We start from the raw sequence: 16,143 nt of genomic DNA, 5'->3' as shown, positions 1-16,143 counted from the left end.
GAAGGTTTTATAGCTGTGGGGAAGTGATTACTTATTTTTCTAGACCGAAGTCCAATGTATATAATTCTACGCCAGGTTTGTGGGTAGTTAGATATATCACCACCACCACTAGAATATAAAAAGGTTTGACTCAATTTGTTATTTTGTTTACGTTGTAGTAGTATTCTTGTAAAATAATAAAAATTGAGTTACACTAATAACAAAGAAAATAAATTGTTCAAATGTCTGTCATTTAAATAGCATTACTCACTGCCCTAATTTACTTAGAATAATTAATGTTCGTGTACATCATCATCATCAGTGGCGCCACAGCCCGTTGTGGGTCCTGGCCTCCTGCAGAATTTATCTCCATTCGTCCCCGCACCCCGCGGCTCTTCTCCAGTTCGTCAGGCCAATCGCTCTTATGTCACTTTCCACATTATCCAGCCATCTTAATTTTGGTCTGCCTCTGCTTCGTCTGACTTCCGGAGTGGTATAAATAATATTTTTTGGGGTGCGGTTATCATTCATTCTGTGCACATGGCCCGACCACTGTAATCTTCTTATTTTAATGAAATGTGTAATGTTGGGTTCGCCATACAGTGCCTCTAATTCATGATTAAACCGTCTCCTCCACACTCCGTTTTGGTTGACAGCACCAAATATCTTCCTTAATATTTTTCTTTCGAATACTAATACCATATTTTCATCTCTTTTGGTCATAACCCAGCATTCGGCACTATATGTAATGACCGGTCTGAGGAGAGTTTTGTAAATAATGGTCTTAGTTTTTCTCGTGAGCAATTTTGATCCAAGATGTTTAAACAAGCCATAATAACATCTGTTTGCTGGCGATAGCCGTGCTCTAATGTTCGTGTACAAGTTACACCAAATTATTTTACTGTTCCAAACATTTATCATTCCATGCCCGCTCCCTAGTTGGAGCATATATGATGTCCTCAAAGATCCTCCGAGCATCGCTGCCAGCTCCTGTGCCTCCTCCCAAGTCAGGTTCGCGTTCCGTAGTTCTGACACGAACTGCCGACGAACAGTCAGCAGTGGACGTCCAGGACGTCGAGAACCTGATGCCTTGTAAAGTAGGCAAGCGTGGTTAAGGCTCTCGGGAGGCATCCGCAGTACATGGCCAAGAAAAAAAACATATAATCTTTAACAGAATTTTTTATTTTTTCTTTCTTATGTTACACAAAAATATTATAACTGTCCATTATTTATAGGAGCAAAAATTCATTAACATTTTCTTGTATACCCACGAACAGGCCATGCCTTTGTGGGATTTTTTTGTTTACTATTAATATGTATTTCATTGCTATGTAATTATCCTTTATTTTTTCAATACTTTATTTTACCTCTTTTGTATATTGTAAAAAAAAAACAAAAAAAAATAATAAAAAAAACATACAAAAATTACCATTTCTTTATCTACTACATACATACTTGGGTAATAGATTTTTCTGGATCATGTCTAGTCTGCCTAACTAGGTACAAGTAGTTTAAGGCAGACATTTTTATGCAAAAATAAACAATAACATGAGTACCTACTAGTTGAATAATATAAAATTACCATTTATTATTTTAGAATGTTTTTAAGTAAGTTTTCCGATGTTCTCTGCCTAAATTCAGTAACCATTTTCTTAAAAATTTATTTAATAAAATTCGGGTTATGGTTTTGTAATGTCCGGGTAACATATTAAATATTTTGGGGCCCAGAAACCTGAATTTTTTTTGCCCGAATTCAGCGTTTGCGGTAGGCCCCGTGACCCATCCTCTAGTTTGACTTCTGGTAGTGTGGGAGTGTTCCTTTTGGGATTTGGTGGAATAATTTGCTTTCACAAACATTCTTATTCTAAATATATATAATAAAAACATCTATATTCCTTCAATTATTTCATTAGTTAATGTTTGTGAAGTTAAAGAGCTGAAACCTTTGTTTGTGCGGGTGAGATTCATCTAATTGAATTATTTCACCTACATACTAGGCAACGCTTGAAAATGATTCTTTTTTACAATTTCTATACTTCTTCGTGGAACATAAATCCAGTCCTCGTCTACAAAAATTTGGACAGTCTCAAAATATTTTTGATAAATCCATACGGTCCAAGAAGAACAGAAATTATTATTTTTTTAAATTAAGCGTTGCCCAGTATAAATGTAAAATAATTAAATTCGATTAATCTCACGGTTAGTTAATTTTTAATTTAAGTTATTTTTCAAAATCAAAAATCCAGAAAACTGTTATATTTGTTGCACGTTTGAATATATTGTACCCAACAGGACAAGCTTCTATATTTTTATTATATATAAAAATATATTATTTAAAAATATATATTTTTTGGTTGTTTATTTATTTATTTTCTTTCATCATTCCTAGTCAACATTTAAATTAGAATTTTAAGCATGCGAATACTTATTGGTATGAGTTAACATGTGTGTTTTCAAATAACCTTTACGTTTGAATGAAAATGGTTTTTTATCGATATGATTTAACGTGTGTGATTTAAGGCTACCTTTGAGGGAAGATTTAAATTGGCACTCTGAGCACGAGTACGGTTTCTCAGCAGTGTGTGAAGACATGTGCAATTTCAAAGAACCTTTAAATACACATTTAAATTCGCACTCTAGGCATGATAATGGTTTCTCACCGGTGTGAGTTAAAATATGCGATTCAAGGCTACCTTTTAGAGAACATGTAAATTGGCACTCTGAGCATGAGTACGGTTTCTCAGTGGTGTGAGTAAACATGTGTAATTTCAAAGAACCTTTAAATAAACATTTGAATTCGCACTCTGAGCATGAGAATGGAGATGACACACGTCTTTTTAAAGAACACTTAAATTGACACGTTGAGCATAAGAACGATTTCTGGCCGTTTTGAGTTAACATGTGCGTTATCAAACTATTCTTCTGACATCTTGAACAAGCGAAATATTTTTGGCTTGCTTGTAAACCTGAAACAAAAAAATAATGAAAGAATAATGTATGAATCTTATAATCAACTCTCGAAAAATTAAAAGGGATAAATAATTTAACACTACAAATTTATTTTTTTTAACATTTCTAAAATAACACGAGCTTTATCGAAAAATAGACGGAGAAAAATAGACAAGAGCACGATTTAACGGTATAATTAAAATATCGATGTAAATTAATGATAAACAATGCTTTTATGCTTCCACACTTTGTATATGGATTAATAATATGGTCGCAATGTAGTAAATAAATGCAAGAATCAATACAAAGAACAATGAAGTACGTAAAGTAACATTAAATTTTTATAAATATACTAGAACCACAGATGTATATAGAATTACAGAAATGCTTAATCGAGGGGCATTAATTTACACAGAAAAAATAAAAATGATATTTAAGATGAAAAATAATAAAATAAAGACAAATATGAAATTTAACATAAAATAAATACAAGAGCGACAAATAATTTAACTTGCGAACAACCTAGGACTAACAGAAAAGAAACAGTTTAGTGTTTGCAGCAATTTTTACAATTCACTTTCTAATGACCTGAAAAATATACAAAACATATAAGTACGTACATAAAAAACACATAAATAAAACAGTTCTTACAGCCCGTGTGATGAGTGATATATGATGTTTTTTTTATCGACTTTTTATTAAAACTATACCAGCACTTTTGCTGACTGGGAATATTTCGTACAAATAAAATATGTAATGTAATGTTATATGTAAAGTTTAAAAAACCTTGTATTTTGTCATAAATAAATTTATACCGTCTCGAGATGTACTGATGAAGAAAACGTTCATAATCGCGGCCCTGGTGATATTAAAAAAGCGATGAGAATAGTTCTTATGAAAAATAAATATAGCAATGTAAAAAAAATGAGAGATGAACTAAAATGGTTATCTGTAAGAAGGAGACTTCAATTTAACATGTTGAAATTTATACATAAATTTTTTCACGATAAATTACCAAAATATTTTAAGGATAAAGTTGTCTTAAACAAAAATTGTCATGAATATGCTACTAGACAAAAGAATAAAATAAGACTACCATTATTGAAAAGAGCTGAGTCGCAAAATTGTTTGATGTATAAGGGTTTAAAAATGTATGATGAGATGCCTGAATGTATGAAGAATGAAAAGTGTCTGAAAGAATTTAAAAATAAATGTATAAGCAAGGAAATGTAAATATATATAGATGATGTAAATGTACAAAATAGTTTATATTAGTTTTAATATAAGCTAACTTAAGAAATAAATAAAAAAAATATTTAAAAAATAAGAGACTTTTTATTTAGAGGTAATCAATCAAAATAATGTAATATTGCAATGATTATATTAACATTGCTTTTATATTTCGGTAAAATCTATCCTGAATATTTGGTGCGAAAATTCCGCAGTGAAATTCTCGCTCAATAATCCCGTTATAAGAATATTCGAAACAAAATCAAGGAGAATTCAACAGAAGTGAGAGATGTATTCGTGTGTTCAATACATTAAAATAAACTTGCGTTGAATTAAACTGAGTTTATCGGTTCGGACCATAGAGGTAATGTTTGGACTTGGAATCACCTCTAAAGGTCCGACGTTTAAACTCAGCTCTTTTACATCTTGATATTTACATAGTTCAATCTTTAGTTATTTACAACGAGAAGTTTTTTGACCAGCCTGTGTTTTAGTTGGCTAAAATATATTGCTGTTAGATACCTTAGTTGATTCTTAATTTGAAATAGCGTAATCTGCCGGTCTAAAAGTAATTATATTTTATTTACATAAAACTTTTAAGTATATTTTTTAATAAAAATACCTTTAACAATTATTGTTTTAATCTCATTTATTTGTTTTTATCTTTTTATTATTGCGCGATTGAAAAAAAGCAATCGTTTTAAAATGGCACAATCGTATGACTTCCTCATTTTGCGTTCGTTTTACCAGACTACAGCCGTAAGTCCTCTGAGTACCATCATCTATATTCCACATACATTTCAGGGCAGATAATATGAAAGAAAGTATTACTTACTTGAGGCAAGTTCGTTGCAACGAGAGGAATCCAAACATTCTTGTTTAATATAAGGGTACTCGATGTCCATCTCTGTGTAGGTAATAATATCACCGGTTCTCCTAGGCTGGTTAGCACTGGTCCCCGGTTCAGCCTTCACGGCAAGAACACCTGGCTCTTCTTTAATATAGAGACATGACGCTTCTTCTCTAGAATGGAGAATATCTCCTTCTACATCACCGGTCCCCGGTTCAACCTTCACGGTAGCGAAACCAAACCTTTTGCTTTTGTAGGGAAATAGCACACCTTCCCCAGTATGGAAAACATCTCCTACACCGGTCCCCGGTTCAGCCTTCACGGTAGCGACACATGGCTCCTCGTTTCTGTAGTGACGTTGCGCGCCTTTCCCAGTATGGAGAGTATCTCCTTCTACATCGCCAGTCCCCGGTTCAGCTTTTACGGTAACAAAACGTAGCTCTTCCGCTATATAGGAACATGACGCCTCTCCCCAGGTATGAAGAATATCTTCTTCTACATCGCCAGTCCCCGGTTCAGCCTTCACGGTAGCAACACCTGGCTCCTCTTTTATACAGGGCCATAACGTCCCTTCCCCGGTATAGAGAATATCTCCTACATCATCAGTCTCCGGTTCAGTCTTAATATTTACAGAAGCGATATCCATATTTTTACTATCAAAACCATATACAAAGTAAAACTTTGATTAATCCTGGAAAACAAACAAATCATTTGGATAAAAAATAAAATCATGAATTCCAAAAGCCAGACCTTAAGTTCCTTTATAAAAAATAGATATTTTGTGCACTATTTAACATTTGTTGCATTTATTTTTTTTAATCAAGATAATGTGGTGCCTGATAATTGCGACAACCGTGGTGTCCCGTGCCGAGGAAAAAAATGACGTTATTTTGAAACATGCCCTCAATTTATTTATTTACTAACAGGTTATTATTTTTTGTGTTTTTTATTTTTATTTATTTGTTTACAATAAACATAAGAAGTAAAACAAAGTATTAAAAAAATAAAGCATAATTACATAGCAATGAAATACATATGTACAGTAAAAATAGTAAACAAAAAAATCTGACGAAGTAATGGATTAAAAACACAGGTTTATAAACAAGTAGGTATTTTCATTTAATCAAACCATAAATATGTCTATTATGTAGTGATGCCGCTTTCGCAAAACTTACACACAAACCTTTTTAATGTACAGAATACTGATTAAAAAAATCTTGATGTTTATCTTGTTATTTTTAATGTTTTTAAAAATCTCTTTTGGATTAGAGCGAAAAATACAATAACTTAAGAAAATGTCATATATTTACGAGTATTTATTTTTTAAATAAGTATGTTTTTAATTTAATATTTTGTGTTCATCATACTAATAATTAATAAAGTGTAAATAAAATGCACAGTACAAATTATATCGGAAAAAATATGTATACACATATATTGATAAACAATAAATCTTGTTATTATTCATATACTTAAAACAATTGACACAACTTCGCATTCTAGTTCAAGAGTAATTCACTAAAAAAAAATACATTTTTTCAAATTTAAATTCGCCCTTTTCCTTGGAAGGACTATAATTAGTAAAATGCAACATTTTAAAAAATGATTTGAAAGATATAAAATAATGAAACAATGTATTTGAGTAAATTAATATTACATTTTCTTAATCTATTGCATTTTTTTTCATGTACACAACCCTCTAATCTAACACCGAATTGTAAAAAAAGATAGTAACTTTGGTTGAAATTAAATACAATTTTTTTAATACGATTTTAATGAGGAATTCCAGCCCAACCCGGAATTAAATTTTTAAAATGTTTTCGTGTACACGTGAATATTAAAAAAATTCGGAGTAGGATGAAATATCTCGAAAACGCACGCAAAAATAAATAGAAAATATTAAAAATAGTATTCATTTTAAAATCGTAATTAATGACGTCACTCCTTATATTTACGTGTAGTATTTCCGGTTTCCGCTTTGAAGTCTCCGCAACGTTTAGACTATAGAAAAAAAGAGTATAATTTGTATAATTTGACATTTCAACTAGAGATTATGTCAACTTTCTAGGTTTTTCTAAATCGAAACGTTCGTAAAAACAACCATAACATAGAAATGAGCAAATTACGATGAACTAAATAAAGTAATCAAAGCAATATTCCATAGATTCTTGTCAGGTCAGTGAAAGTAAGAACGCCAACCGTTTCATGACGTCACTACTGAAAAGTGACACACTGATTAAGCTAGGATTTCCTAGGACAGCGGTGCCCGTATTTTAACAGCCGAAGTGAACGGTGATGCAGTGGACAGCCATCGTAAAGGTGATTAGAGAGTGGTTTTCCTAGGAAAACGGTGTTAAATGGTGTTGATAACAGTAGCTCAGTAGCTGCGAGACTTGTTGTTATCTAACTTCTAATTTTGTAAATTTGCTTTTTATTTCGTTTTTAAAATATCACTTAAACTCTAAACTTCATTGTCAAATAAAAATAATAAAAATGTAAATAGGGGCTAGATTTCTTATTGTCCATGCGCTCTGTAGCTGCAAGACATTCTGTTATCTAGCTCATATATATCATAACTGGAGACGAGGAACTAGAATCCCAACCGTCCATGCACTCTGTAGCTGCAAGACGTGTTGGGATATTTATTTATATTACAGCACCCTTGAGGTGATTTTCACAAAAATGGCGCTATATAAATTATCCGAACATTAACATTATTGACGGGTCGAAATGAAGCCGCGTGTTTACGAATTTTGTCACAGAATTGTTTACATGTACTAAACGTATGTCATGTTGACATAAACCGACACCTCCTATTACCTACTGAGTAATGCTTCTATTCTACTATAAAACATTAGGAAATTTACCCAAAGTTGTTTCTTCGTTGGTGAAGATCATTTCTCCGCCCATGTATAATATTATAGGTACCTTTAACTAGGGTTAAAAGCCCGCTACATACACCAAACACTGTCAGACACGAAATGGCGTCCATTGCGTAATACTGCGGAGAACGTTGCCAGTCTAATGGCCGTTGTACATACTTGGAGTGTGACGTGCTTTTACAATTCATATTGGAAAAGTGTTTATTTTTTTTATTCTCTTTAAATACATTACATTTAAAATTTAACTTACAGTAGTATTCATTTATTTATTTAGTAGCTACTGTTAATTGTTTTTTTGTGATTTGTCTTTTGTCGTGCTTTAGATATTGAATATATTTTGAATATATTTTAAATGAATTTTGAAAATAAAGATGTATGTTTAATATGTGCCTGTGTTTATAAATTTTGTGTTTTTATTTAAATTTTCTCAATTTTTAATTTTGTTTTGCATTTTTTGTTTCTTTTTTATGTAATTTTGTAAACTTACCAAACGCAAGAGCCAGACTCCTTTTTGGCGGGTTCAACCTTAATACCCGTATGCAGAGACAAAACTTAAGGTGAGGAATGTACATTCTAATAGAATGTTCTTTCCTCACCTTAAGGTTTGTCTCTGCATACGGGTATGAGTGTTCTATTTTTTTACTGAATGTATAGTTTATTTATGCTAATAAAGGTTTTTATTTAAAAAAAAAAAATTTGAATATATGTTTTCTTGTGGCGTACCGAGAGAGCACTGACCGCTACGTCACCCTCAGTAGCCCTGAAAAGGACTTTCCAACGGGCCGTGTTGGTGCAAAGGCGGCCACCAGCAGCGAAGAGCCAAGTCCGAGCGGGAAGCGGAGAGGGCGGAGGCAACAGAAGAAACACACGACTCAAGTGTCTGGAGCGAACTAAACTTTTATTTTTAGCGCACGCATTATAAAGCGTCGAAGGTGTACTGCCCACCACGCGTGCGCGCGGCCGCCGCCGAGGAGAGGGGGTACGGGAGACCGCACGATCGGTTCCCCCTACTCTTACTCTATCCGACGGCCGACAACGTATATACCGGCCTGCCCGCGCACTATAAACGCGAAACTTTAATCGCAGATCTATTGTTAGTCTTGAAAATAATACAGAACGCTGAGGATCAACAATCCATTGCAGATTGAGTATAAAATATATTTATTATTGTAAAATTTCACAGTATAAGAACGACCAATATAATTTTACGAATTAAATTCTGTTTTTAGAAAATATTTTCCAAGAATCTGAGAATGATAATGTTTACTCATTGACATCATTAAACATGTGTGCTTTTAAATTGCATTTTGCGAACATTTAATTCGGCACTATGAACTTGAGAACCTTTTCTCACCGGAATGATTTAACATGTGTCTTTTTAAACTGCCATTCCGAGAACATTTAAATTGGCACTCTGAACAAGAGAGCGGTTTCTCATTTGTGTGAGTAAACATGTGTGATTTTAAACTACTTTTCAGATTACATTTATATGGGCACTCCGAGCATGAGAATGGTTTTTCACCAGTATGAGTTAACATGTGCCGCTTTAAATGGATTCTCTGAGAAAATTTAAATTGGCACACAGTGCATGAGAATAATTTTAAGCCGGTATGAGTTGACATGTGTCGTTTTAAATGATTTCTTTGAGAAAATTTGATTTGACATTCTGAGCATGAGAACGGTTTCTCACCGGTATGAACAAATATGTGTGACTTTAAAGTATGTTTATGAGAACACTTAAATTGGCACTGTGAGCATGAGAATGGTTTCTCACTGGTATGAGTTAACATATGTGATTTCAAATGCCTCTTTTGAGTACATTTGAATTGGCACTTTAAGCATGAAAATGGTTTCTCACTGGAATGAGTTAATGTGTGTGATTTTAAAGTATCTCTCCGCGCACATTTAAATTGGCACTCCGGACAAGAGAATGGTTTCTCACCGGTATGAGTAAACATGTGTGATTTCAAATTGCGTTTTTGAGAACATTTAAATTGGCACTTAGAGCATGAGAACGACTTTTCGCCTGTGTGAGTTAACATGTGCGTTACCAAACTACTCTTTTTTGGACATTTATATTGACACTCTGAACAGTCGAAACTCTTCTGGCTCGCTTGAGAACCTGAAACAAAAACAAGAATAATGTATGAGAGCTCTTTAAATCTTACATTTGACTAGATCAAGAATGCGGAAGATTTCATAAACTTGACACCTTAGGGTCTAGAATAGGGCTGCCATACGCCCCGGTGGTTTTAAGATCTATTTTCTGTATCCATCAACACGATTGTTGACGATGCGATCATCGTAGATCCTTTTAGCCGTTCTTTCACTGTCCATTCGCTCTGCATGTCCAAACCAACGCAGCACCCCTTTCTTGACTATGTCGATAATGCATGTCTCAGCCTTACATAGTTCACGGATCTCGACATTTGTGCACCTATCATATATAGTTTTACCACACATTCGCCTGAGGGATCGTGTTTCGACAGCATTTAACCTACTTTCATAATTATTTTTCCAATTCCATACTTCGCTCCCGTACATGAGAGTTGGCACTAGAACTCAATTGTGAACTGCTAGTTTTGCCTCCTGCGATAAACATTTGTTTGCCAAAGTAGATTTCAGTTCACCCTGTTCCCGGCACTCACCCTCCTTTCAATATATTTATTTTCCTTTCTAGCCTTTCCATCCCTAGCAAACATACTTTCTAGATACACAAATTCTTCTACCTGATTCAGAATATCTCCGTTCATACTGACGCGAACCTCTTAAAGAGACCAGGGCTGTGTCTAATACATGGCATGTTGCAACCACATTTTTTTGTCAACAATTATAAAATTTGAGTTTAAATCCTCTGCGTACTAGCATCCATAGTCCATAGACATATCTGAGCAGATAATATGAAATAAAGTATTACTTACTTGAGGAAATTTCACTGTCACGAGAGGAATCCAAACATTTTTGTTTAATGTCAGGATAATCAATGGCTATCTCTGTGAAGGTAACTTTTTGACTCGTTGTCCTAGGCTGGTCAGAACTGGTCCCGGGTTCAGCCTTCACAGTAGTGACACATGGCTCATCTTTTATATAGCGACATGACGCCCCTTCTCTAGTATGCAGAATATCTCTCTCTTCATCGCCTGTCCCCGGTTCAGTCTTCGCGGTAGCACCACCTGGCTCCTCTTTTATATAGCGGCATGACGTACCTTCCCAAGTAGAGAGAATATCTCCTAGATCACAAGTTCCCGGTTCAGCCTTCACGGTAGCTAGACCTGACTCTTCTTTTATATAGGGATATGGCGCCCCTTCTTTAGTATGCAGAATATCTCCTTCTTCATCGGCAGTCCCCGGTTCAGCCTTGACGGTAGCTACACCCGGCTCCTCTTTTATATACGGACATGGCGTCCCTTCCCCAGTATGGAGAATATCTCCTTCTACATCGCCAGTCACCGGTTCAGTCTTAATATACACTGAAGCGATTTCCATATTTTTTCTTAAAAGAAAACATGCAAATTTTTATTATTCTTAGGAATCAAAAAAAATATTTATACTAAAAATAAAATAGCACATTCTTAAAGAAAGAATATTATGAAGTCACTTAATGTTTAAAAAAATGAAATTAAATACAATATGATGGAATAGTATGCTATAATAAAAAGTCGTTTTTTAGTCCTCCAATGACACTTATTCCACAATTAAAATTTTCTCAATAAAAAAAATAATACCTTCATATTATTAAGATATTTTAAATTGAGGGGAGGTATAGAATATGGATGTTTCGGCATTTACAGATTATGATTTGTCATTGTGACGTGTTAATAAAAACTATTTCTATCAGCGTCACATTATTAGAACGTACTTCATTGCTTTGTAATTATCCTGTATTTTTGTATACTCTGTTTTAGTAATAATAATATTTGGCTGATTTATAAAGCGCCATTTTTGTAAAAAAATCACCTCAAGGGCGATTTACAATTGTATATCTAAACTTACATTCTAACTAAACTCAAGTGATATATTATATTTCCAGATTTAAAATTGAGGGTATGGTAGTCTAAAGAAGTGGGATTTTAGTTGGGATCTGAACTGACTGGGACTGTCGATGATTCGTAAGTTTGAAGGCAATCGGTTCCAAGCAGAGGGGCCGGCGGCGGCAAAAGCACGATCTCCAAATCTAGTGTTTGGGGAGCGTCGGATTTCGACAAATTTTCCTCTTCCTAAATCAAATGCTGACCTAAGAGTAGATATTCTTTGACATGTATTTTCCCTAATACAAAGGTCCGATAGGTATTTTGGAACCATTTCATGAAGGGATTTGAATACTGTCCAGCAAAGCTTGTATTTTATTCTCTCTGGGCTTTTTGACCAGTGCTAATCTCGAAGATGTTGTGAGATGTGAGAATATTTTTCTACTCCCGTAATAAGCCTCGCTGCTGCACTGGAAATTTATATTATAATTTATAAAACAGTTAGTTCAGAAGAGTTTTAGCTGGTTTAATATTCTTGCACAAAGTAATATTGAACTATATAGATGACCATGATATCCTTGCTCAGATCAACCTTTATGTACCTCACCGTAACTTGCGTACCAATGCTGTCTTTGCTGTGGGAAATTTAAAATCAACGTCGGATTATTTTCCCCTCTGCCAAGGTTTCTCAGAACAGTTAACAAAATCTTACTAAACAATACGGTCGATGTGTTCTACAGCAAGGGCATGCATTTAAGAAGCAAGCGGTATTATAACTCCTGACTTGAGATAACACACTTGCCATGTCTGCCTAGATCATGCCATGACAATACTCATTGTAAATTTAAATAGATTCTAAGATTGTTTACATTAATTTAATCCATTGTGTTATGATATCATGTATACGGATTTCACAAAAGCTTTCGATAAAATATCACAAAAAAATATAGGTACTTAAAAAATTCACTCTCTAGGTATAAACGACCCATTGCATAAATGGTTTGAAAGCTATTAGTCAAGCAGAGAACTATTCGTTAAAATAAAATCATCTACATCTCGCGCTATCCCCGCAACAAGTGGCCTGCCACAGGGAAGCCATCTGGGGCCAGCATTATTCCTAGTGTTTATAAATAATATTGTTGAATGTTTTATTGATGTTGAATTTTTACGTTTTGCTGACGACATTAAGATCTACAAGGAAATAACAGATGAAAATGACTGCCACACACTTCAATCAAATTTCGCTTATCAGTTCATGGTTTACCTCTTCGATCTAATTCTCAAGGCACTCTCTTAAAAAACTAAATAAAAATAATACCCATCCACAATTCCTCTTTCTTCTCTAACTCATATAGTGTCCATGCGGCTAGACTATGGAATCATCTCCCATCCACCATCAAAGATGTTACTACATTATTTCTGTTTATATCACGTCTGAAGAAACATCTCCTTTCTCTTCCTTAATCTTTCATCCTTTCCTCTTTCCTCTTTTTTTCCTTTTTCCCATTGAGTAATAGTTTTGATTTAAGGTAATTTATAAACAAATACGTTTATTTCTATTTTTATATATCTTTAGCTTTTTAATCTTTTTTCTATTGAATATGTTCTGTAACTTGAATTATAAAAATAAAACTTTTATTTTATTGGTTGGTTGGAAGAAATTGCCATTCGGCAATAAGCCCGCCAATGTACAAATAACATTATGTACAAAAAGTTAAGTAAATAAATAAAAATAAATAAATTTAAATAGATTAAATAACTAGTGTATCTCTAATAATTTGTTTTTAAATGTAAACTATTTTACATCTATTCTATCTAACTATCTACATTCAACTGGAAAGTCACAGAGATTCGAGATCTTGGTGTCATATTCGATGAAAAACTTAAATTCAAAAGCCACATCAACCACATTACTTCTAAAAGTATGAAAATTTTGGGTTTAATTCTTAGAACCATAAAGGATTTTTAATCAGTTAAAATAATGAAACTCGTGTATAATATATATCCTTGGTTAGAAGCCAATTAGAGTAAAACTCTACTATATGGTCCCCTTTTTACAAAATTCACATAAATAATGTTGAAAGAGTCCAACAAAAATGTTTAAGATTCATTAATTTCAAACTGCATATTCCTATAGAACAAATTAACTATATGTCTTTGTTAAACTTTTTGAATTTACCTACTCCGGAGGATCGCAGGAAAATAACTGACCTAATATTTTTATACAAAATCATTAAATCTAAATTCTACTGTCGCGAACTCCTGGATTTAATAAACATTAATATACCAATACGTAGAACTAGACAAAACAGTCCATATTATTGTTACCCTTCTCAAACCAATTATCTTTGTCACTCACCAATACCGCGTATACACAGACAAGGAAACGAATGTACCTCTCATATCGACATTTTTAACTCGAGTCTCTGTGGATTCAAATCATCTATTTGTAAATATTTTATGATGTTATATAGTAACGATCAACGTATTATTTGCAAAAGCTACTTATGCTAATGATCTGGTGTTTATTCATTTTATATTTTATATATCTTTTGTATGCTAACATACATACATGTATATTTATGTATTTCTTGTTATTTTTCTTTTTATACCCGTGTTTTAAAATTGTTTTTAAATTTTAGTATATCTAACTAACTCATTCGTTTGTATATTTTATATTGTAAAAGGAACTTGTGCCGTATAATAAATAAATATCAATTATGCCAATCAATTAAGGCTCCCATAACCCTGTTTTTTTTTACTTGTTTTGAATGTGATTCAGTATCTATCCGTAGGGGCCAATGAGCGGACGTAAGCAACGCTCTCTCGGATACTCGCAGCGCAATAAGATCTGGCCCAAAGTGTGGACGCGATCACCACCGTTGTCAGCTCCCTTTGATCTGAATTTGATTTAAAATTTAATTGGATTCTGTTCCTCGGTCATCATAAGACTGATTATGGTTTTCATGCGCCTCTACCCAGAATGATTGGATTGGTAAATGAAAATCAAGATCTAAATTATTTCGATTGTAAATGAAGTTTTTTTGCAAATAGGCTGAAGAAATATTCCCACTAAATTGACTACATATTTGTAGAATGAACCTGGATTCCATAATGTCTGTCTAATGTATTAACTTGTCTTTGCTTTTCTTTATTGTATTCCTTATATTATTTGTTACTGTATTATTATTGTTTTTCGTTATATAATTAGTTTAAATTGGATATTGTCCGTTAATTCGTTAAATAAAAAAACAAATAAATCCGTGTTGAAAAACCGACAATGAGCGGATTGCTCGCCGGCGTATGTGCCAGCGCGTGTGCTCGCTATTCCATTCACAAATACCCGCTTCACACGTTTGCCAATACGCATTTGCCAGCGTTCTGACGAACGTATAGAGACGCCTTTAAACTTTCTACAAATAACGCATATATTGTTCTAGTTTACATGGTGAAGTTTTTACTTACTTTTTGATGTGATTTGTACACAAAAATCTCGTTTTCGTGCAATAATATTGTAATTTATGAATCCACGAGAAAGTGACGCGTACTTCGTGCTTGACAGCGAAATCACAGACGAAATGGAATACCAGAGACAAACTGGTATAGAAATTATGGCTAGAAGATAATTTTTATTATTTCCTTTAGGTACCTGACTAGTTAATTAGTTTAATTTAGACAATAATTATAGTTCTTGTTAAAAAATGACATTGTTTTGCAGTTCAATCAATATTTATAAAAATAAAAACTTCGTGACAATTGTTTCGCCTTGTTAGGGCATTTTCAAACGAATGTGAAGATGATTTGGATGGAATGTCCTTAAATAGTTATATAATTCAAGGTACTTAAGTAGAAAATAAAAATAATCTTATGAACTATAGCATGTACATTAATCATAATTGAAGGAAAAACCAATGGTGAGGCTAAGTGTTTAATAGGTAATGGGGAATTTAGGTATTTATATTTGAATTTCGGGAAAAATATAACAAAGTAAGTATTTATTGACATACAAGTATGTATTGTGAGATAATTGATGAAGCTTTATAGTTTTGTAAATTTAGATAATTGCTGTCGAAAAAATATCAATAATATTAAAATGGGTTGCTGTTTATTTTAATTTTAAAACATGATTGAAATATTATGAGGAAATTTATATAAACATAAATGTATTATTATACAATATTTCTATTTTTAAGAATTTCTTATCAAAATGACTGGGAGGCAAAAATTATTTGATTTTTTACCTGTGTTTTTTTTACTTTTTCAATTCATGTATTTGATTTTTTTC

General features: G+C 33.1%; 1 protein-coding gene and 1 long non-coding RNA gene across 2 annotated transcripts; both read right to left on the bottom strand.

Annotated features, from left to right (window-relative positions):
- Positions 1-2,365: 2,365 nt before the first annotated feature.
- On the bottom strand, positions 2,366-8,005 carry LOC148274842 (uncharacterized). The gene is made up of 3 exons (XR_015824190.1): positions 7,876-8,005; positions 4,994-5,699; positions 2,366-2,945 (listed from the first exon to the last, which is right to left on the bottom strand). It is a non-coding gene; the product is annotated as an uncharacterized LOC148274842 (long non-coding RNA).
- A 759-nt stretch (positions 8,006-8,764) lies between these two features.
- Positions 8,765-15,449, bottom strand: LOC148274841 (uncharacterized). Its single transcript, XM_088236561.1, has 3 exons — positions 15,324-15,449; positions 10,812-11,383; positions 8,765-10,012 (listed from the first exon to the last, which is right to left on the bottom strand). Exons 2-3 carry the CDS (start codon positions 11,374-11,376, stop codon positions 9,219-9,221), a joined length of 1,359 nt encoding a protein of 452 aa, XP_088092687.1. The 5' UTR covers positions 11,377-11,383; positions 15,324-15,449; the 3' UTR covers positions 8,765-9,218.
- Positions 15,450-16,143: the final 694 nt, after the last annotated feature.

The sequence above is a fragment of the Micrasema longulum genome, unplaced genomic scaffold (assembly GCF_059751315.1).
Source record: "Micrasema longulum isolate JH-2025_06_02 unplaced genomic scaffold, ASM5975131v1 h1tg001567l, whole genome shotgun sequence".
Taxonomy (NCBI): domain Eukaryota; kingdom Metazoa; phylum Arthropoda; class Insecta; order Trichoptera; family Brachycentridae; genus Micrasema; species Micrasema longulum.
The sequence above is the reverse complement of the archived record's forward strand: the minus strand, read 5'-3'. Positions and strand labels throughout refer to the sequence as shown.